Genomic DNA, 24,523 nt, shown 5'->3' with positions numbered 1-24,523 from the left:
TTTCTACATTAATTACAAAAAAATTTAAATGCATGCGTAAAAAGGTGTTATTTTTAATCTCACATTCTTGGAATATGTAAAGAATTATGTCCTCAAAATTCATTCAGACACCTGTGACCAAAGGGTGTTTTCACTGTGTGAGGGAGTTTCAGCTTGTGAGCAGGAACATCTCAAAGTCTGTCTGCAATCTCAGTGTAGCCAAAAAATACAATTCAGAATTTTCATCTGTACTGATTATGTAAATATATATCTTGCACCAATTTTTGGTTGTCAAAAGTGTTTTACAACTGCTGATTTTCTTTAAATGCTGAATACAAACAATTCCTCTTAGAATTTATATGTTGGATTGATATGCCAAAATTATGTCTTACCAAACGTCTTGAATGTTTTTGTTACCTCTAGGAGAAAGTGAGGACTGCAGATGCTGGAGATCAGAGCTGAAAATGTGTTGCTGGAAAAGCGCAGCAGGTCAGACAGCATCCAAAGAGCAGGAGAATCGATGTTGCGGGCATGAGCCCTTTCCTGAAGAAGGGCTCATGCCCAAAATGTCGATTCTCCTACTCTTTGGATACTGCCTGACCTGCTGCGATTTTCCAGCAACACATTTTCAGCTTTGTTACCTCTAGCCCTAACTTTTTAATACCCTCGCGGCCAGCCTTCCATCCATATCCTTTTTTAACCTATTCCTATCTCATAATTCCTTTTATCTCAATACCTCCTCTAGATTCTCTGCATTTTCCTAATTCTAACTTGTTGTTCATCTATAATTTCAATTACATATGCATTGGTGGCTGTGGCTTCAGGTGGCAAAGTCCTAAGATTGAGAATTCCATACATTAACTGCTCAAATACACTGCTCAAGGCACTACAAAAATGCCCTTTTTGTTTTGAAGAACTTGTACCTGTTGCTAAAGATTCAGCATGTGTTTTAGATTTTATTTGGCTCTGTATATGACATCATGGTAACATTAGAAAATATTCCTCACATTCAGGGACAGCCGACAGAGACAGAGCAAAAATGCTGAAGTTTGTTGACAGTTTCAATGAAAGTAAACTCGGACAGTATCTTAGATGTCCAGGTGAAGATGCAAAGAGTGACCTTGGTCAGCGATACCTGACTGATTTCATTTTGATGACCATCAATGTCTCATCGTCTGCTGAAGTTGAGGTAAATCTGATAATGCTTGTGAAAACAAAAATGCTTCTTTTATCTTTCCTCGCTAATCCATTTTAACTGGGCAGACAGTGGGCAACACGGTGGCAAAGCTACAGTGCCAGTTCGATTCCAGCATCGGGCGACTGTCTGAGTGAAGTTTGTGCATTCTCCCCATGTCTGCATGCATTTCCTGTGGATGCTTTGGTTTCCTCCCTCAGTCCAAGGATAGGTGGATTGGTCCTGCTAAGTTGCCCATTGTGTTCAGGGATGTGCAGGCCAGGTGACTTATCCATGGGGATAGGGTAGAGGTGGGTCTGAGTAGGATGCTTTTTGGAGGATTGGTGTGAACTCAATGGGCTGAATGGCCTGCTTCCACACTGTAGGGATTTGGTGACAATGTTTTACTTGAACTTACAATTGCTTTACCTGTGTATGTCTTTGATATCTCACAGCAGCTGGAAAGATTGTAAATTAGTTATAAATCCCTCCACAATATGTATCAATAAGGTTGCAGACTGTCCTCTCACAATCCTTAGTGAAGTGAATGGGAATCAGCACTTCATCCATTATATATAGTACCAGAGTGATGACACCTCATATACCTCAACTCACTGGCATTAAAGGAACATTCAAAAGTGAAACCACTCATCTCAAGTGATAAATTCTGGGACTATTCTATCTGGCATTTTGCTGCAAATGTAAAATGAAGTGGTTTCCAATTAAAATGAGTGTCAGGATTGTGAGCATTATAGAACATTAAAACATGACAAGGGTGTGCTAGAAATGAAAATACTCCACTCTTAACCATCAGTGGAGTACTCACATCTCGAAACAAAATGTAACTCAAACAGGTGAAAATAATACAGGCAAAAAATATGAACTGAACACTGAGATTCCAAGCTCTCTTCAGATGTATTAAATATGTTTATTATATACTGAAAAAGTGTTTCTTAATTCAACATAGTTAGAGGGTGGGACCAGTCAGTTGTGATAAGAATGCTGATCCCACATCACCCTCACTTGTTCAGCGAGAGGTAATGAACTGTTTCCTTTTCTATATAGTGCAATCACTGTCAGGGGGCTACTGATGTGGGTTAACATGTCTTTTAACATTCATGAGATGTGATTAGGCTAGCATTTATTACCCATTCCTAGTTACCCAGAGGGCAGTTAAGGGACAACCACATTCTGTGACTTTGGAGTCACATTTAGGTCTGACCCAGCAAGGATGGCAGATTTCCTGCACTGAAAGACATTAATGAATGACATAAGTTTTAGGACAGTTGACATGGACCCCATTAGGCTAGCTTTTTCTTCCAGCTTTTACTGATTTCAAATTTCACCATCTGCTAACTTTTGGGATTCAAACCCACATCCCCAGAACATTAGCCTGGAGGCTCTGGATTAGAGGCCTGCTGACATTGCAACTACATCACTCATCTTCCCCCAAAAGCTGTGCAGTTGATGCTATAAAACACTACACTCCTGGCCAGCTTGTCTAATTGGCCACTATAAAGACCCATTATGCACATCATGGAAATAAAACAAAGAGCTGTAGACTCTGCAAATCTGAGACAAAAAACAGAATTGCCAGGGAATTATAGCAGGTCTAGCAGTAGTGAAGAAGGGTCGCTGGACTCAGAATGTCAACTCTGCTTTCCCTCGCTACGAATGCCATCAGACCTGCTGAGTTTCTCCAACAATTTCTGTTTCTGATGCACTTCGTGGATCTCCACTGAGCTTGTTCTACTCCAAAATTGCACTTCTCCTGTGGTGGAGAAGGAATTCTAAATATTTCTCTGTGGTGACCTTGAATTTCCCCAGATCTCTGTCAGCTGCATCATCATAACATGGCCAGAAGTGCAGCAAGTTTTCAATACAGTTCTGGCAAAGTTAGGACAGTACAGTACCTGAAAAATGGGAGCAAGCTTCAGGCAGCTGACAATTTTAAATTATTTTTGATTGAAAGCAATACAATGCAACTTCATTAAATGTTATTTTCTACACTGTATTTTTATTAAAGGTTTTCAAGATTGCATTTGTTTCCTGCATGAATGAACTTCACAATGATTGTGATCTGACCCTTCAAGAGCAATCACCTCCCTGGATACACATTGCCTACAATGTTTTCAAAAACCGTCTGCATAATTTGTCCAAGACAATTTCACTCTATCCAATAATCCTGAAACACATTTATTGTTATCTACAAGGAACAGTGAGTTCAAAACCTCAGCAAATGGTGAGTCTTATAAAAAAATTGCAAACTAATTAAAGCTTATGAAGCATTGATAGTAAAACACAAGATTCTTTAAAGTCTTGTTTTGAAGGCAATATTATATATGTGGCCACATTTATGCAACCCTCTTAGTGATTAGACAGACACAATTTATTTTGTCCTTCAGCCATTCAGTGTTAACTGTACTTTGAATATATGATAATTAACCAAAAAGATTGATGAGGGCGTAGTGGTAGATGTTTACTTGGATTTAGTAACGCCTTTGACAAGGTTCTGCATGGTAGATTAATGAGTAATCTACATGGGATTCAGGGTGAGCTTGCCAATTGGATACAAAGTTAGCCTTATAGTAGGCGACAGAGGGTGATGGTGAAGGCTTGCTTTTCAGACTGAAGGCCTTTGACCAGTGGTGTTCCACATGGAGCAGAACTGGGTCCACTTTTGATTGTCATTTATTTAAGTGATTTGGATGAGAATATAGTAGACATGGTTAGTAAGTTTGCAGGTGACATCAAGATTGGTGGCATTGTGGACGGTGAAGAAGGTTATCTAAGATTACAAAGCGATCTTGATCAACTGAGTCAATGGGCTGAGAAGTGGCAGGTGGAGTTTAATTTGGATAAATGTGAAATATAGTATTTTGGCAGTACAAACAAGGACAGGACTTATACAATTAACGGTAGAGCCCTGGCTAGTGTTGTAGAACAGAGAGACCTAGACCTAGGAGTTCAGGTACATAAACTTTGAAATTTGCATCACATGTAGACAGGATGGTTAAGAAGGTGTTTAATACACTTGCCTTCATTGCTCAGACCTTTGAGTATAGGAGTTGGGACATCATGTTGAGGCTGTAGAGAAACATTGGTGAAGCCTCTTCTGGAATAATGTGTGCAGTTCTGGTTACCTGCTACAGGAAGGATATATTTAAACTGGAGAAAAAAGATTTACTAGCATGTTGCTGTGAATGGAGGGTTTGAGATATAAAAATAGACTGGAAAGTCAGGGGCTTTTTTCACTAGTGCATGGAAGGTTGAGAGGTGACCTTATTGAGGTTTGTAAAATCATGAGGGGCATAGATAAGGTGAATGACAAGGATCTTTTCCCTAGTCTGGGGAGTTCAAAACAAGGGGGCATGTTTATAAAAGTGAGAGGAGAAATATTTTAAAGGACATGAGGGGCAAGTTTTTCATTTTGAGAATAATTTGTATCTGAAATTAATTGCCAGAGGAAGGGTTGGATGATGGTACAGTTAAAAGACATTTGGATAAGTTCATGAATATGAAAAGTTTGGAAGGATATGGGCCAATCACAGGCAGGTAGTTTGGGAACATGGTCGGCGTGGACTGGTTGGACCGCAGGATCTGTTACTGTGCTGTATGACTCTATGATTCTGATATATATGTATATCTGTGTTATTTAATGAAAGGCTTCCCTTATGCAGGAACAGGAGTCATCCATTCAGTCTGTCAAATCTGTTCTACCACACAATCAAATCACAGCTGATTGTGGCCTAACTAATTCCCCTTGGCCCATATCCCTTTATACTTCTGTTTAACAAAAAAATATCTGTTTCAGATTTAAAATTAACATTTGCTCTAGCATGTTATGGAGAGTTCCAAATCTCTACCAGCCTTTGTGTATAAAAGTGCTTCAAAATATGAACCGTCTGGCCCTAATTCTCAGACTACACCTCCTCGTTCTCAAATCCTTCACCAGTGAGAGTATTTATCTTTATTAACCCTGTCTTTTCCTGTTAATATGATATTTAATTTGTACGCTTTTCCATCCTGTAACCCTGGCTTTCATTCCATCGAATGCTTAACTTTGCTAGTTGTATTTGTGAGTTAAATGAAGTGAAGTTATGAGAGAGTGTCTCGCCTCATCAGTGACAGCCTGGAGAAACAGCAGGATTATGATAATCAACTAGCTATCTCTTTTTGTTCTCTGTTTCTTCCAGTTGATTTATTTGAGTTAAAATAGCCTAAAGGAACAGTGATTGCTTGGATCTAATGAGATAACAATACTATTTAGTACAATGAACAATAATTGTGGGTTGTGAAGAGCAAAGTTGAATTCAACATATTTCAACTTCTGGCCAATACTGCTCTGCTCCTGTTGCTTTTTGTTGGTTGCTGAAGAGTTTGAAGGATATACTCAGGATAGCATCGCCTGAGTGTGACAACTTTTAACATGGAGCAAGTGTTGCGCGCCATCTTGACAGAATTAAACCCAGTAGTAAGGAAACTAGTTAACTGGGAAGCCTTGTTCTTCTGCAATCTTTGTCTGCCACGTCACCAGTGAGATCATCCAGATGGTGTGTCTCCCTTTGTCTATTCTGCAGCTGAGGACTTGTTTGCCAGAGCCCTGTCTGCTGAGTTCTTCCAGGATTCCTCACGTACCTTCACAACTGAAGTCCAGGACATATGGAGTCCCATTGAACTTGCCCTGTTTTGATTGACCATTTTTAATTCCATGCCTAGATTCCATGCCCAGGATGAGGGAATGGATTTTAGATTATAAATGTTAGTCTAGCCCACTCATGAAGAGCTGACTATTTCTTGATGAAAGTATTGAAAATTTCATAGCCTTTTAAAGGCTTGGCCTGTGATAAAAAGAAGGGAGCAGTCCTAGCTTATTACAGTCACCATTTTTGTTAGTCAAGTAAAGGATGAGATGAAGCATGAAATTACAACAAAGAAAATCGCCATGAAGTTCCTATCTTTCCCAGTTATTTAGAATTGAATACTAAATGAAGGGAATGCCTCATCACAAGTGCAATATTTCTGCTTAATTTTCAGATGCTTGACATATTTGCAGTTTCTGCTTGTGCTGAAAAAGCTCAAGCTGTAGACATTGTGGGGCTCAAGAGTTGTAAGGAACTAGTGGAAATAATGGAAACGGTGCAGCCATCAGTTGAACTCATTTATGATAAAAGCTACATCAAAGCATGCGGACCACTATGTCAGCAAATCATTGGTGAAATCAGGCAAGATTCACTTTTTGTTCAACTTGTGAAGAACTTGTTTATAGATATGTTGTTCCAAGTTGCATATGTCCTTACCCCAATCCAGGTCTATGGCTATGTTATCTTTCAGGCATTAAGGTGCCAAGGTGGCTCAGTGGTTAGCACTGCTACCTCACAGTGTTAGAGAGTTGGGTTTGATTCCACCTATGGAGTTTGCGTAGTCTCTCTGTGTCTGCGTGGATTTCCTCCAGACGCTCCTGTTTCCTCCCAGAGTCCAGGGATGTGCAGGTCAGGTGGATTGACTGTGTTAAATTGCCCATAGTGGCCCAGGGATGTGTAGGTTAGGTGGATTGACCTTGGTAAATTGCCCATAGTGTCCCAGAGATGTATAGGTTAGATGGGTTGACAATGCTAAATTGCCCATAGTGGCCCAGAGATGTGTAGATAAGGTGGGTTGGTCATGGGAAGCGCAGGATTACAGGGAATAAGTTTGGGGGGGTAGGCTTGGTTAGGATGCTCTTCGTGTGGCCAGTGTGGACTCAATGGGCCAAATAACCTGTTTCTGCACTGCAAGGTTTCAATGATTAATGTAACTGGAGCCATCAATGCAATTCGAAACTGAATTTTTCATCAATGTTCTTCCATTAGTGACACTGAACCTAAACAAAAAAAAAACTAGTTTACACAGGAAATTTTATAGCATTCATACCATTTTTGGTCTGAAACTTACATTGTTTTACCAGAATGTGGGATAAATTAATTTAGCGTGGGAGGAGAGAGCAGAGGCTGATAGAAGTCTATGAAGAGGAAGCAGGAGACTGACATTAGTTTTAGTTTGCTTTAGCAGACATCCAGAGCAAATAAGTTGGGATATATTTTGTCCCTTCTAATAGCCTACCATGAGGGAGATTGCAGTGTGAATTTATGTCACAATTCATTGACCACCACACAACACTAAGACACATGTATACTTCAGTTCTGTTTCAAAGTTGTTTGTTTTTATTTTTAACATGAATAATTTCAATGTTATAATCATAAAAAGAGTTTTAATATTATTTCTTTTATGATTGGTAGATCAAACTGGGAATGTGCACTTGTATTGGGTGTGTTTATTGAACATGTCGTATTCAGTATACCAGACACTGAGGCCAAGTTGCAAGACATTGCTGTAAAATATTGTGCACGACTTCAGAAGGTAAAGAACAAAACCGTCCAAGGAGTGAAGTTGTCACGATGTACATGTCAGTGATTTTAATTTACTTTTGGGCTGATAAATTATTATCACTTGTTCAGAATACTAAACACATGAGATTCTTGGATTTTTTTAAACTCTCTCTATTATCAGATTGACAATCAACACAAAGGTATAAATATTTCATATGTCTGCACATACTGCCGACACTACCACTGAGCAGCAAGTTATATTGCAACTCAGCACATAGCCACAGAGATGAGATTTTTTTAATGGTGTAAAATTAAAGTAAAACTCTATTTCCAGCTTAGCAAAGCAGTTCTTCTTTAACCTTAGACATCAAGATCCTTATTAATAAGTTGGTCGACACAAGTAACCTTTTTACTACCAGTAAATTCTTGCTTTTGCAATTCAATTGTTTATGACCATCTGCCCTTTACTGAAATCAGTTTTGATTTTTTTTTCTCCCTGTTGTAAGACTTTTTCTGCAGAGATTTCACATATAGTCTCTCCAATACCAAAATTTCTGTGGAACTTTCCTCAAAAACTCAAGGACATTAACCTCTACCATGCCAAGTAAAGAGAAAGGAGGCTGACTTAGATTGAAATGTCCCTGTTCCAAAATATGCCTTTACCCTAGATTCAGAAGAAGGCATTACTAAAACAGTACAAATTATTCAATTTTCCATTCCAACTACCCTGATCAGAATGCTATTTGTTGTCTGGCTGCGGTAATTTTTGTACCAAGACTCATTTGATACAAGCCACTCTCAACCAACAAGAAGATGCTTTCTTCACTTCTGGCTGTGTTGAACAGGCATAGATCATTCAATCCCCGGCATTTTTTTTTGCCATTCAATGGGATCACACTGAACTGTGACCTACTTCTGTATACCCCACTTTGCCCTATGTTCCATAATAACTTTGATCCACAAAGATCTATCAATCTCTATTGGTTCCCTTTAGAATCTTGAAAACTTCAGGTGAATCACTCATTTAGCCTTCTAAATTACAGGGAGCACAAATGTGGTTTGTGGATTCAGATCTTGGTTTTTTGAGATGAAATAGAATTGTCACACCACATTGATGTTTTGACTGAATCCCTTGAGAGGTCAAAATGTGAACAAAAACTGCCTTAAGGAAACCCTTTTCCCAGAAGACATTTCTGTAAGCTGTCTTTATTTAAATGTTAATGACAACACAACGCCTTAATGAATTCCTTTGACTTGCATCTGCTTCTTCCTTTATTCACTGTTATAATAAAGACACAAGTTCATTTAAAATAAACATATAAGCACCTCACTTAAAACAGCAGATAAAAGAAAATTATACAAATATGTTAAGTATTCTTCTAATAACAGCACAAACAGGAATTTTGAGGCTTAGTTCTCAGCATGTGAAGTAAGTCTTTGATGAAAGGGCTTTTACGTTATGATTTAGAAGTTTCCTATGCCTTTTGTCTCTGAAATTATTCCACTTTCTCTTCTGATTGCATTGAACAGTTTTTTCTCTGGTTTTACACAGATCCTCAGAATATCCTCTGATTTGAAAAAGGAGAGAACACTTGAAGGAGTTATTGAAGTGTTGCAGAAGTGTAATGAAGAAGCGAGTCACTTGGACTACAGGTACATTTCAATCATTAAGACACCATTTGTTGGCACATTTTGTACAGATCTTAGAACTAATTGTGTTGTTGGCTGTGAAAAGTGCCATTTTGTGATCTGTGGCTCTCTCGAGTTTGCCTTTGTTCCCTCAATTAGTGCACGTCATCCTTTACATAATGTTGTACATGAATGCTTCAGCACATATTCAGCAACGCTGCCTCAACTGGGGGATGCTTATGGTCCTGAAGTGTTAGTATTACTGAATCTAAAACAAATAAGTTTAAGGATAATCCAAAGAGATTCAACAAGTACATTAAGAGCAAGATTGCAACTAGAGAGCGAGTAGGGTCCCTTAAGGATCAAAGAGGTCATCTTCCTATTGAACCTCAGGAGATGGGAGAGATATTAAATGAATATTTCGTGTCAGTTTTCACTGTGGAGAAAGAATTAGAGGCTAGAGAATGCAGGGTAATAAATATTGATGTTTTGAAAACAGTTCACATTACATGAGAGGAAGTGCTGCAGGTCTTAGACCTGACCTAGTGTATTGGAGGACCTTGTGGGAAGTTAGGGAGGTAATTGCAGGGCCCCTTGCAGAAATATTCTTATCACCTATAAATACGGGTGAGGTGCCAGGTGACTGGAGAGTAGCTAATGTTGTGTCTTTGTTTAAGAAGGAATATAAAGAGAAATCTGGGAACTATAGACCCGTCTCACTTCAGTGATAGGTAAGTTGCTGGAAGTGATTTTGAAGGATAAGATTTATATGCACTTGGAGAGGCAAAGAATAATTAGGGATAATCTACATGATTTACTGGGAGGGATCCTCATGTCTAACAAACTTGATTGAGGTTTTTGAGGAAGTAACGAGAAGATTGATGAGAGCAAAGAGGTAGACTGTTATCTTGAACTTTAGTAAAACGTTTGACAAGATTCCTCATGGGAGACTAAAGAATAAAATTAGATCACATGTTGTTCAGAGTGAGCTAGCCAAATGTTTACAAAACTGGCTTAACGTCAGGAGACAAACAGTAATAGTAGAGCGTTGTTTTTTTGGACTGGAGGCCCATGCATAGTGGTGTTCCACAGGGATCAATGCTGGGTCCACTATTGTTTGTCATTTATATAAATGATTTAGATGGGAATATAGAAGGCGTGGTTCGTAAGTTTGCAGATGACGCCAAGATTGGTGGTTCAGTGAACAGTGAAAATTATCTAGGATTACAAAAATCAATTGAGTCATCGGGCTGAAAAGTGGTGTGGAATTTAATTTGGATAAATGTGAGATATTGTATTTTATAAAACAAACAAGGGCAGGGTTCCACAATTAAAGTAGGGCTCTGGGTAGTGTTGTAGAACAAAGAGACCTAGGGGTTCAGGTACATAATTCTTTGAAGGTCTCATCACACATAGACAGGGTGGTTAAAAAGGTGCTTAGTGTGCTTGCCTTCATTGCTCAGACCTTTGAGTAGAGGAGTTGGGATGTTATGTTGAAGTTGTACGGGATGTTTGCCTCTTCTGGAATACTGTGTCCAGTTCCGGTCGCCCTGTTATAGGAAGGATAATACTAAATTGGAGAGGGTTCAGAAGAGATTTACCAGGATGTGGCCAGGAACGCAGGGTTTGACTTTTAAAAAAAGGCTGGATAGACTGGGACTTCTTTCACTGGATTGTAGGAGATTGAGGGATAACCTTAAGGACGTTTATAAAACCATGCGGAGTATAAATAAGGTGAATGACAAGTGTCTTTTCCCTAGAATGGGGGGATTTCAAGCCTGGGGCATACTTCTAAGGTGAGAGAAGAAAGATTGAGAAAAGACATGAGGGGGAACTTTTTTTACATAGAGAATGGTTAACGTGAGGAATGAACTTCGAGAGGAAGTGGTGGATGCGTGTACAGTTACGATGTTTAAACTACATTTAGCTCAGTTCTTGAATAAGAACTGTTTGGAGGGATATGATCTAAGCACAGGCAGATGGGACTAGTTTAGATTGGAATTCTGGTTTGCACGGACTGACTGGAACGAAGGGTCTGTTTCCATGCTGTGTGACCCTATAAAAGGATTTTGAAGATGTGTGTTGTAGCATCTTGGCTGAAAGGACAGGTCTTACTGCATTTACCTTCTAACTGAATAGGAATGCAGTCAAATTTGTAACGTCTGGAAGTTGAGAGGGCTGGAGTCAGCCGAGGGTAGGTCATTTCTCAGCTGAACCCCAGGCCAAACAGAGAGAAACTCTGCACTAAGCTTCACGACTTGCTTGAGTCATACCAAATGCAAAGCAGCCCTGTGCCACTTCCTGCTAAATCCGGAACATAGTCCAATCTCTCCTTTTGGAAGAGGCTGCAGATTAGCAAACAGGAGTTAAAAGAGAAAGCTGTCTATATTACAATTTCTTCACATCTTTGCACTATATTGCTCTACCTCAGATATGGCATCAAAGAATGTGCGGTCTGCCTTGGGGTGCTGAATGATCCAGCTTGCCTTCCCTGTGAACATGTCTTTTGTTTCAAATGTCTGGAGCAGTCACTGAAGATTCGCTCGTTTTGTCCAAAATGTAAGGCAGGCGTGGCAGATTCCTTTAAAATCGAGGTCTCTATCCAGTTGAAGTAAGTTTCACTCTTCCAAATCAAGTTTCAGTTTTGACTTTTGCCTGATTGCTTTTATAAAAGATGCTATGGTGAAATTACTTACTTCTCTGGGAACTGTGGGTAGAGGTGTTTGATGGATTTATGCTGAAAATGTGTTGCTGGAAAAGCGCAGCAGGTCAGGCAGCATCCGAGGAACAGGAGAATCGACGTTTCGGGCATAAGCCCTTCTTCAGGATTCCTGAAGAAGGGCTTATGCCCGAAACGTCGATTCTCCTGTTCCTCGGATGCTGCCTGACCTGCTGCACCTTTCCAGCAACACATTTTCAGCTCTGATCTCCAGCATCTGCAGTCCTCACTTTCTCCTTTGATGGATTTATGTTGAGCTACCAAACCTCATTCCAGCAGACTGGAGACTTATATAGGTTTTTGTTGAAAATGTAGGGGATGTAGAGTATGTCTGCCCTAGTAAGTTGTTTGCAAATATTGTTAACTGAGACTTAGCTTGCCCCCACCCAACCAATATCACTACTTCAATCTTTCATGACTCTTCCCTATTGTGACTCTCCGGCTGCTATCTAAGACTTGACTCCATCTGAGATGAGCAGCCCTCTGTGTATCTGTGAAAGTACCATCAAGGCTTTATCTTGCCTCCTTTACTCCCAGGTACCAGCCCCAACTGCTGCCTTTTTCCCTTGTCCACCTATCTATGCAGCAAGACCACTAGTGGCTAATCTCTTCGACCTCCTTCCTATTTTATTCACAGATCACCCCCACTGCTGAACTCTTGGACTGTGCCAGCAGACAGACACTGACCTTCAGTCTCCCTCCAACACATCCATTGAGATATGTCTCTTGATTAAACTTAAATATATAAGTCATAAGTATTAAGTTAGCCTGGAGCAGTGTTTTGTCAAGGAATAAGATGGTGCTGTTGCCATATAAGCATAGCCTCATTGACCTGACCTCTATCTGTAACAGTCTCAGCTGATTATACTTTCTCTTGCCTGTCCTGCCCAAGCTTCTCCAGTAGCAGGATGACCCTGGTTTGCAGACCTCACCTTGGTCCATCGCTGTCCTCTTTTGCCATATTTTTCTCCTGTAATCTTATTCCACCCCGTTCACCTCTCCAGTAAAATTCATGTTCTCTACTCTACATCAAAACCCCAGATTAAATTGCTTGGTGATGTATCCTCACTACTTTCCCTTTATCAGCATTGACACTGAGTTATTACTGATCTCCAGTCATTTCAACCACCATTTCAATTCGCCTCTTGCCTTACATGCAATGCTATTTTCCTCTTTAACCTCTTCCCCCAGATAACCTCCTCCTCCTGCATTGTTAGCTTACCCTTTGCTTCCTGATGAGTCCTCTCTATCCTGATCATATGAAGGTAAGGCTTTGAGTCATAGAGTCGTAGAAGTGTACAGCACAGAAACAGATTCTTTGGTCCAACTCGTCCATGCCAACCAGATATCCTATATTAATCTAATCCCATTTGCCAGCACTTGGCCCTTATCACTCTCAACCGTTCCTATTCATATACCCATCCAGATGCCATTTAAATACTGTAATTGCACCAGCGTCTACCACTTCCTCTGGCAGCTTTTTCCATACATGCACCACCCTCTGCCCAAAAATGTTGCCCCTCGGGCTCCCTTTAAATCTTTCCCCTCTCACCTTAAACCTATGCCCTCTAGTTCTGGACTACCCTGAACTTGTATCCCTAGCCACTCAAGTACATTTCAGCAGAAGTAAATATAAACAGAAGTTTGAAATTTAATGAAATGAAAAGGAGCTCAAAGAGTTCCCACTATCTGCATATTATGTAGAAATAGTGAAAGTTCATAAATTCACACTGTAAATATATATATATATATCCTGAAGATCAGAAAATAAACCTATAGCTTCACAATATACAATTGGACTCTAATTAGAATTCTGTAATCAGTTTGTATTAGGAATAATTAGCTGTATTTTGGAACTGTTTGTGAACCAGTACCTATGTGTTCCTATACTATTAATGCATAGAATATCTAGATATTAAAGGACTGAACTAGTATTTTGAGTTAGTCTAACACTATAAAGTGGTTATATTCTCAAACTGAATGCTTTTTCAATTTTACAGAAAGGCTTTGGAAAAATATAATAACTTCCGACAGCGGTGCAATTTGTTTTTCATGGAGGTTGTTTCCAGGTTTTGCTTCAGTGAAGATTCTCCACCTTCTGATGAAGTGATTACATTGCTGCTGTCATTGCTAATAGCAGTCAGGAAACTCCCTGAAGGTACGCATCAAGGTAGAAGGTAATAGGTCTCCATTCATCTTCACATTGAAGATTTCAGTCTGTCTTCAGACATTGCAGAGACTGATGATATGACAGGTGCCTGATTGCGCTAGAAGCCTCAGACCTGAGGTGTTCCAATCTGGGCAATGAGCAAGCATGTAACCAGAATGCAGTTCACCTACTCTCACCTGCAAGCATCTGAAACAACAACAGTCACATGGTATCTGGTTGGAACAGTCACAACTGAGACATGAAATGGGGAAATAATGCTCCCTTGACTCTACCCTGGGAAGATTTTTGGACAACATAAAACAAAAGAGCACCACCTGGGATTCCTCTCTAATCCGCATACAATTCAGAATGTGATCCATATTTTAACACCAGTTTGTGTGGAGCCCATAATCCAGCTGAAAAAGCCCCAACTGATTCCTCTTGAAACTGTCAGACTTCACTGGTCTGAGCTGAATTGGAATTCTAGCTTCAGAGATAGAGAAAACAGAACACTGACTGAGATTGCTTTCAATCTTGGCCTTCACAGTTGTGACTTTCCCAAGTGTGCATTTCCCAAGTACTGTTGATTGTGGCTACTTCCATGGGTTGGTTAGCTCAGTTGGCTGGTTTGCGCAGAATCATGGCAACTGAGTGGGTTCAATTCCCGTACCCACCTGAGATTATCATGAAGGACTCTCCTTCCCAACCTCTCCTCTTGCTTGAGGAGTGTTAACCCTCTGTTTAAAACATATCACTCATTGCTCTCTAATGGGAGAGCAGCCTATGATCCTCTGGGTTAAGGCGCCTTTATTTCCAGGCAACAGGTGGAGGACTTTGTGTTGCACATCCACTTATACATTACGGCATCCTGTCCTCTCAACTGGATTTTATTTTTATTTGGCATTGCCATCTGTAGTAACTATTCCGATGGAATAGCTGCATTCTCTGTTTGCTGACCATGAACAAAGGTCCAAATACAACAAAAACAGAAATTGCCAGAAAGGCTCAGCAGATCTGGCAGCATCTGGTAGCTAGGAAGACGTTTTTTATGCAGAAGGTAGGGTGGGGGTGGAGAGTGAGGGGGGGTGGTGGATGGAGCAGGGAATTAACAATAGGTGGCGATAGAGCCCAAACAGAGAGAAGACGTAGTTACCATCACTTCTGAGGAAGGGTCACTGGATCCGAAACATTAACTCTGATTTCTCTCCACAGATGCTGCCAGACTTCCTGAGATTTTCCAGCAATTTCTATGGTTGTTTCTGATTTCTGATCTGCAGTTCTTTTGGTTTTTATATAAATTTTGCATATAGGTCAGCAGTAACATTTAAATATAAGCAATCTGTCAACCTATAACAAAACAACCTTTATTTGTAATATTAGGTAACCTGTACCAGACCCGGAGTTTAACACCATTCTCAGAATGCGTGGACATTAATCCTGTGATACGTTCCATTTTATTGAAACTCATGCTGCATTATAGGTAAGGGGGAAAAATGCACAAGTTAAGCTACGTATCTAATTCCATAAATTTGATAGAATTTGAAAGATGCTCTTATGTTCTGAAGGCTTCTACTCGTCCTTTTTGTTCTCCTGCTTATTGTTAACAATTACTCTGAAAGCAATGCCTCAGTACCAGTGAAAGAGAACCAGAATGTGACAATATTGAATCATGGGGTGTCACCATACCATTCAATAAAAGTTTATTGATTAACTTCAGTTAAATTATTAATGATCTGGGGGAAGAGCAATTTCCACACACAATCTCTTGTACCTAATTTTCCCCAGGAGCGGCTACCGAGTATTTCTGGGACCTGTCTGAAATAAGCATCAGTTCTCCTTGAACTTGCTAAATATGGTCTGATCAGCCGGTCTGGAGAGACCTACTGGAGGGTGCTAATGGAATGCTAAGCAAGATAATGTTTTTCTTGGACTGATGTGAAGCTGGAAGTACTGGCGTTTGCTTATCTTTGTCAGTGCCTTCACACTCACACCCCTCACCCCACCCACAATCCTCCCATCTCCCTTAACACCTAAGAGTTTCCCACCAGCTGACATTTCTAAGGAGACAAGATACCCCTCCGCAACAGACGTATAAATATACAAACAAAGGTAGCCACTCAGCCCCTCAAGCCTGTTCCTCAAAGCAGTAAGATTGTGCTGATCTGATTTTAACCTCAACTGTACATTCCTGCATATCTTAGATAATTTTCATCCCCTTGGCAATTAAAAACATGTCTACCTCTGCCTTAAAAATATTTTAAAATTCTGCATCCTTTGCCTTTTGAGGAAGGGAATTTCAAAGAATCGCACCCCTCTGAGAGAAAGAAATGTTCCCTTATCTCTCTTCAAAATAGGCATCTCTTTATTTTTAAACTAAAAACCTTGTTCTAGATCCTGTTATAAGAAGATACATGCTTTCCACACATTCCTCATCAAATCCCCTCAGGAACTTTTCAATTTAGTTATTTCTGACTCTTTGCAACTCCAGAGGATGCAGATTTAGTCTGTCTAACCATTCCTCAGAAGGAAACCTGCTCATTCGAGGTATTGATCCAGTAAACAGTTAGCTACATCCAGGCACCTGGTCGGCATAGATTGCTGGGTTTATGTAGATGATGTTGATTTTTAGGTAAGTCTCAGAATACATCTTCAGGTGAAAGGTTCCAGGCATAGTGCCCACGTCATTCCAGACACAGTCAAATAGCATGGAAAATTCTGTCAGCTTTTTCCACTCTCTACGAAGGAAACAATGGGAAGCTCTTTAGAGATGTTCTGCTCACAGTGATTTCTTCTGCTCATTCCATGACCAACAAAATAAAGCAAGCAACTCTACTACCCTCCCAGCTCCAGGGACTTGCTGTGTAGTTGCTGCCATTAAGACAAATAGCATGTTATGTATTTCTTTAACTACTTTCAGACCAGCCCCAGGCCCCTCAGACAAGGCACAGTCCAAAAGTGAGCTGAAAGAAATTTCAGTACCCAAGCAACATTTGCTCTCAATACTGCTACAGATGCAACTCCTTTCCACTGAGGGGAGTCTATGGACACCAGTGTAATGCAGCAGGATTGACTAAATATTTAATAGCAGGACATGTGGGTTTGATAAGTGGCTGACAATATCCTAGATTCTTTAACTCAACACAGGATGCAAAGAAGATTGTTTTTGAACATGCCAAACACTGTCACATGACTTAGATATAAAGTCAAGTGGGCTATTTTAGTACCAATAGAAAGTGGAAATCACTTTGTACTGGCACTAGATTTGCAGTGTGATTGCATCCTAAAATTATTCTCCCCGTCTAGAATTATAATAGGGTCATTCAGTCATCCAGCGCAGAAGAGGGCATTCAGCCCATCAGGTCTGCGCCAACCATTCTTGAATGTTTTGTTATTTCAAGCACTCATCCATGTACTTTTTAAAGGTGTAGAGGAAATGAGAGAAATTGGAGAAAGGTGAACTAGGTGAATTGATTATGGAGTGAAAAGCATGTTTGTGTTTGTTCCTGTAAAGTAACAGCAATTATATGAAATTCCATTTAATAAATGAAGCACAATTACATTTCACAGCACTAATGCTTTCTGTGTCTCTCAATAGTTTTGATAAAGTGAAAGTCTTTATGCAAAATTACCTCTCAAGTTTAAAAGAAAATATATTCTCGGAGGATCTGCAGGAACTTTATCTTCTGTTCATCAAATGTTTTGAGGTAAAGCAAGGGGGTCAAATTGATCTGATTCCTAAAGGTAGCTGAAGGATTGGGACATGGCTCTGAATCTTTCAATGTATCTCTCTCTTCAGGATTCAATAAACGGACACTTTGAACAATGTGGAGGACTTGGCAATTTGGAACTCTTCAAACAGAACTGCAACTTTCTCAGCAGGTTTGCCAGGCACAAGGTTGCTACCTGTAATGAAAATGCTGCGGAATACTTGCAGAACATTGCCAGGCTGCGTTTCTGCTTCAATCTTACAGCTCAACTGCTGTATGAGTCACACAACAGCACAGGTAAAGCATTAGCCTTCAACTATCTTTTGCCTCCACTCTGCGTCACACAAAAACCATTCTCCACCTGGAAGAATGTGAAGGCTGTCCTGCTTCCAGCCTCTCTCCAAGCTGCTGGGGAGTTTCTGGCTGGGCTTCTTTGAGTTAGTGAGACTGACTGAAGCAGAGGCTGAATAGGCTGAGGCTGTTTTCCTTGGAGAGTCAGAGGCTGAGTGTCACCTTATAGAAGTTTATAAAATCATGAATGGCATGAATAGGATAAATAGACAAGGTCTGCTCCCTGGGGTGGGAGTATCCAGAACTAGAGGGCAAAGGTTTAGGGTGAGGGAAAAGGTTTAAAAGGGACTTAAGGGGCAACATTTTCACACAGAGGGTGGTGCGTGTATGGAATGAGCTGCCAGAGAAAGTGGAGGAGGCTGGTACAATTGCAACATTTAAAAAGCATCTGGATGGGTAAATGAACAGGAAGGGTTTAGAGGGATATGGGCCAAGTGCTGGCAAATGGGACCAGATTCATTTAGGGTATCTGGTCGACATGGACAAGTTGGACCAAAGGGTCTGTTTCTGTGCTGTACATCCCTATGACTCTGCGACACACATTGTCAGACCGCATATCTTCAGCCTCTCTGTGGGGAAGGATATATTCTGTGTTTTGAGATTGTCCCAACCCCAGGTGAGACAGTTGAGCACCTACTCCCAGCTGGAATCTGACCAATCAAGACTTTAATCTGACCAATCCAATCTATTTGTTCCTCCCCGATTTGATAAAAGGTAGAGCTGCCACCATTTTGAACATTGGCAGGAACCAGCTAGCTTCGCTGCAGTGGAAGAATGACTCCTCTTCATGTCATCGGTTCAATTCACATATATTATCGATCAAATGTTTTCCGGCTAAATTATAGTGGTTACATAGATAGTGAGAGAAGGAACTCCATAGAAATGGAGATAGAAGATTACAGATTCATAAAAGCATACAGGACTACAGCTTAGAAAAGGGCCCTTAATTGAATCCACTGTGGTCAAAAACAACCACCGAGTTAATCTAATCCCATTTTCCAGCACTTTGTCATAGAGTGATACAGCACAGAAACAGACCCTTCAGTCTAACTCATTCGTGCTGACCAGGTATCCCAAAGCTAACCAGTCCTATTTGCTGCATTTCCTCCCTCAACAATGTTAATTGGAAGTGGTCCACCCCGTGGCTCAACACTTTAACTCTCCCTCCCACTCCACCGAAGACATGCAGGTCCTTGGACTCCTCCATCACCAGAACATAACAACACGACGGTTGGAGGAAGAGCGCCTCATCTCCCGCCTGGGAACCCTCCAACCACAAGGGATGAACTCAGATTTCTCCAGTTTCCTCATTTCCCCTCCCCCCACCTTGTCTCAGTCGATTCCCTTGAACTCAGCACCGCCCTCCTAACCTGCAATCTTCTTCCTGACCTCTCCGCCCCCACCCTACTCCGGCCTATCACCTTCACCTTGACCTCCTTCCACCTATCACATCTCCATCACCCCTCCCCCAAGTCCCTCCTCTCTACCTTTTATCTTAGCCTGCCTGGCACACTCTCCTCATTCCTGTTGAAGGGCTCTGGCCCGAAACGTCGAATTTCCTGTTCCTTGGATGCTGCCTAACCTGCTGTGCTTTAACCAGCAACACATTTTCAGCTATGGTTGCTATGAAACCCAGTGAGAGGTGTTGAGGCAAGTATGGGACAGAAAAGAAAAGACAATGCAGTTTAATAGTGTTTTTTAACATCCCCAAGTGTGTACAGTCAGTTAAGCGACTATGAAGTGTGGTCAGTCTCTGTGAGAAATGTGATAGCCTATTGCACACTGCAATTTCGTTATGCAAATACTTCTGTTAAGGCTGTTGGTTGAGGAATAAACAGGGCCTTGGTTTAATCATCTTATCAAAAAGACGTTATCTCTGGCAGTGCAACATTCCTTCATGACCATACTGGATGGTAGGAGTTGGTTAGCTCAGTTGGTATGTGGCATAGAGTAGGACCAACAGCATGGGTTCAATTCCCGCACTGGCTGAGGTTACCATGAAAGACTCTCCTTTTCAATATCTCCCCTTGCCTGAGACTCTGGGACTATGGTAATGTTACTTTTTCAGTCCACTGGAGTACCAGCCTAAAATTGCTGCTTTAGTCTCTAGAATGGGACTTGAACCTGCAGCTACTGACTTAGCAGAACAATGCTACAAACTAATCAGAGCTGACTATCACACATGTTTCACAACTGTAGTCAGGTTTCATTGTTCCTCTATATTTTGTTAACTATTCCATTATGTACTCTTTGTGAATATGAATTCTCTGTTTGGACTCAGACAATACATTCCCTCTATAGTGGTCTGTGCAATTTAAATTATTGGATAAGTTTGAAGTTTTATTTTTCAAATAATTATGTTTCTAGATGTGAGAAACAAAGCCATAAAGACAAATTTCATGGACCACATAAAAATGATTTGTTTGCATTCTGGCAATGACTGGTACCAAGTTTATTTAATGAGGACAGTCTATGATCATTATGGGATGGCATTTGTTCAGTCTTTACAACGACTCAAAGACTTCCACTGGATGTTTCCAGACAAAATTATTGAGAAACAGGTGAAGTGTTTTATACATGCAGTCAATTTTAAATAATTAGCTAATATCAACATATTATGGTTAAATTCATTGATTAAATGAATTTAATTCTTTGTGTTTATATGCAAAATGTTAGATATTATATGTAAATGTTATGTGTTTTTACCCCATAATTCTGCACTGTTAATGAGTAGAAATGACCTCAGTAGACTTTTCTAGAAGATAAGCTGTGAAATTTGTATAACAGCATATTATTTGTGGCTGAACAAATGAGTTTGAGTTTACTGTCCAAAATAATCAATACGACAGGTCTGGAGTCTTTTTCAAACAGTGGCTTCAATAGACCTGAAGTGGTCCACGATAAAGGATAGGGAAAGTAGAATTGAAGCATTTTTCAAAAAGGGGATAAAAATCTTTAAAATGAAAAATTCAGATATGTGGGCACAGGACAGGAAGTCAGCAGAGGTTCAGTGGGCTGAATGGACTTGTTTCAAAGTTATTCCTGGGTTGAGGGTTTTGCTGGCTGGACCAACATTTATTACCCATCTCTAGTTGCTTTTGAAGGTGGTGATAAACTGCCCAAGTTGCTTTCTTGAACCACGGCAGTCCATTTTGTTGAATCTTTACACTGTGGAAAGAGGCCATTAGACCCATTGAGTCCTGCAGTGACCCTGCATTTACCATGGCTAATCCACCTAAGTCTACACATCGCTGGACATTAGGGGGCAATTTAGCGTGGCCAATCCACTTTAACCTGCACATCGTTGGGACTGTGAAGAAAACTGCAGCATCTGGTGGAAACCCATGCAGACACGGGGAGAACATGTAAATTCAACACAGTCACCCGAGAATGGCATCAAACAGCCAGACGACTTTGCAGTCAGGTAGCAGTGCTAACTACTGTGCCACTGTGCTGCTCTGAAAAATATAGGTCTTTTGTGCTGAAAAACTCTACAATTCTAAATGAAATAATGTGATCCTGTGATGCATTTTCCTTTTTCAAAGTTTTCTTGAAATAAATGCTGTTGAGTGAAATAATTGGCCATTATTGATTAAATGTAGAGATTTTAATTTTGATGCAAAATTGCAGTACAGTCCTTCTATTGTTCTGTGTGCTGACATGTCAAGGAATTCTTTCTTCCAGCTTAACTGGACAGATGTACAGATGGATTCCTTTATTTTCTGTGGACAGGAGTATAAAACCATACGTGATACTGTTGCTGAGGCAATCCTGAAATGCCAAATGGATACTGTGACAAACCAGTTAAAGGTATTTGCAAATAATCCTGTTTGGTAACAGTGCAATACTCTGTCTCAGTTTTATGCTAGTTTTAAGCCCAGTATAATGTAGTAGCACTCAACATTTGTTTCATATCTTTGCTCCTGAAAGACTTCAAAATGTTCTTTAAACAGTCAACGGGTTTATCTGGCATTGGCCTTCTTCCGTGAGGTAACATCTTTGTTTGCTGTAGAGGATTCCAGTCTGCAACCTAGTCCAAAGGTAAGAATCAATCACTGACCTAATTTCAGATGTGTGGGAACTTAAACTGAGAATAAGTTATGTCTAGTGTGTTATTAGGAGAAAGTGAGGACTGCAGATGCTGGAGATCAGAGCTAAAAAATGTGTTGCTAGACAAGCGCAGCAGGTCAGGCAGCATTCAAGGAGCAGGAGAATCGACGTTTTGGGCATAAGGCCTTCTTCAGGAATGATTCCTGAAGAAGGGCTAATGCCCGAAACGTCGATTCTCCTGCTCCTTGGATGCTGCCTGACCTGCTGCACTTTTCCAGCAACACATTTTTCAGCTCTAGCACGTTATTGACTACAGACTGTTACTCAAGAAAGTAACAGCAAACCACTATTGAAATATATATGATGGGAACAGAAAAGAGTAGTAGTAACTAATTTGGGTTTCTGCTTCGTGTCCCCAAGGAAGAAATGGAAGATTTTTAAACAACTGCCAACCTATTTTTTTTTTTTCACATCCAGAGTGTCCTTACACACAACTTTATCCCATCTCCAAATCACCCATGGTAATAGCCAACCTAAACATCAGCTCTCAGCAGTACCAATTAAGCCTTTCATTAACTTCATTACAACTTATGATCCCAACCATTTTAGTGTCATCTGTAAATATGGCTATAGTGCCTTCTATCCAAACTACATCCAAGTCATTATTATAGATGGTAAGATTGGAGCATGAGGGCCAAATGCTGTGGCGCCCCCACCAATTGCATCTACAGAAACAGTGTTCTGTTTGTGTTCACATGTATTCAGAATGGAAGTGAATACATGAAGGATGGTACACCTGGTGATACAGGAATGTTTATAAGGGTGAAATGAAGCATCCAAAATTCAAGTAGTCAATAAAGATGTTTTTCTATAAAGAGACTTCTATAAGTGAGAACAGGCATTCTGTTTGCAATAGGCGCATGCCTACAGATGTGAACCCATACTGCTCAGTGTTGGAAATGTTTTCAAGATGATTCTTCCCATTGTGGCTCAGACTGTTGCATGTTTTAACCATGATAAACTTGGAGGATAGATATTAGAAAATATAAATGTTGAAGATCGTGACGAGAAGAAAACAAAGACTGTTTGTTTTCAGCACTTAGAGCAATTCTATGTGCATTGGTATGAGAGCACCATAGAAACATTTCACATTTAAGTTGCAGTGAGGACTTTTGACATTGCTAAGTAGCAGAGACAGTACAAGCCTAAGGTCTGTACTAAGTTAAAAATCACACGAAATTGGTTATAGTCCAATAGGTTTAATTGGGAGCACTAGCTTTCAGAGCTTTCAGGTCATCATAACCTGGTGTTGTATGATTTTTAACTTTGTACACCCCAGTCCAATATCAGCATCTCCCAAATCAGGTCTGTACTAATTCAGTGATCTACCACATTTATTGTTCTGGAATGCCAATCTGAAACAAACATCGAGACACTGAAGCTGTCCAATGGCTGAGTGCTGGTGTGTAAATTTACCAAAATGAGGGAGACATTTGTTCCGGTAGCTCCGCGGACCTCGGTCAGTTTTCCAGGTGCGGGCCTGCACAGTGTTCTATGTTCAACACTGTGTATTCACGTTGTTTCTCTTCATAATTTCTGCTGACAGCAGTTGTTTTGGTGCAAACTTTCAAAATTAAATAGTTTCTGTGTAATCTGCATTTCTCCTCAGGTTCTGAGATAGGGCATAGAAATTTCATCTATGAATGTTGTCAACATTTTTAACAATAATTACCAGCTCTCAGAACCCAAATGAAAACAAAGATTTTAATAAAGAGTTTATAGAATGACCTGATCATTTATTCCAGTATTCGGTGACAATTTGGAACAGTGCACTAGTATTTTTTTGTCCCGTATATTTGCTTACAAATGTAATGCACAAATTAAATTTCATCATTTATGTCTGAAAATGTGTCACCTAGCAATGAGTAGATTAGCAGCCTTGTTTGTAAATGAGAAAATAAACTGTGATACAAATGCACTGACTTTGCAAAATCTGCTATCTTTCAGTTAATCACCATGTTGCAGACATTTATTAAAGATAGTAAACTCTTTGAGGCTGCAGACCTGAAGGACTTCTGCACTAAATTGGTGGAAAATGCCACTGGAGATCAAAAATCTTCCCGATGGATCACAGCAAGACAGTCAAACCAACGGTGCATCCTGATTGAAATAATTGTGCACGCAGCCTTGGTTTTCATCTGTGGAGAAAATGTCTTGAAATCCCCACTCTACAAAATTGCTTTCAGATCTGCAGAAATGAGGGTGAGGAAGTCACAGACGCACAATTTCTATAAGAAAAATTTGCTTCCCAAGTTCTAAGTCATCCATAACCCCCTGAAAAGGAAAGTTAGCAGGGCTATTGCAAAAGAACCAGGGAGTGGGCTGTTTGCTAACTAA

General features: G+C 40.3%; 1 protein-coding gene across 1 annotated transcript in view; it reads left to right on the top strand.

The window, feature by feature from the left end:
* The window catches only part of LOC132827957 (E3 ubiquitin-protein ligase rnf213-alpha-like), a 107,880-nt gene that overhangs the window by 53,618 nt on the left and 29,739 nt on the right, over positions 1–24,523 (top strand). The window contains exons 28-41 of the mRNA XM_060844807.1: positions 993–1,168; positions 3,180–3,395; positions 6,191–6,378; positions 7,432–7,552; positions 9,074–9,174; positions 11,582–11,761; positions 13,870–14,027; positions 15,399–15,498; positions 17,614–17,722; positions 17,815–18,022; positions 20,444–20,637; positions 21,761–21,886; positions 22,007–22,117; positions 24,134–24,388. Coding sequence (XP_060700790.1) covers positions 993–1,168; positions 3,180–3,395; positions 6,191–6,378; positions 7,432–7,552; positions 9,074–9,174; positions 11,582–11,761; positions 13,870–14,027; positions 15,399–15,498; positions 17,614–17,722; positions 17,815–18,022; positions 20,444–20,637; positions 21,761–21,886; positions 22,007–22,117; positions 24,134–24,388 — 2,243 coding nt within the window. The remainder of the gene's footprint in view (positions 1–992; positions 1,169–3,179; positions 3,396–6,190; positions 6,379–7,431; positions 7,553–9,073; positions 9,175–11,581; positions 11,762–13,869; positions 14,028–15,398; positions 15,499–17,613; positions 17,723–17,814; positions 18,023–20,443; positions 20,638–21,760; positions 21,887–22,006; positions 22,118–24,133; positions 24,389–24,523) is intronic.

This window comes from Hemiscyllium ocellatum, chromosome 25 (assembly GCF_020745735.1).
Source record: "Hemiscyllium ocellatum isolate sHemOce1 chromosome 25, sHemOce1.pat.X.cur, whole genome shotgun sequence".
NCBI classification, from domain to species: Eukaryota; Metazoa; Chordata; class Chondrichthyes; order Orectolobiformes; family Hemiscylliidae; genus Hemiscyllium; species Hemiscyllium ocellatum.
Note: the sequence above shows the minus strand (reverse complement) of the source record. Positions and strands in the feature narration are given on the sequence as shown.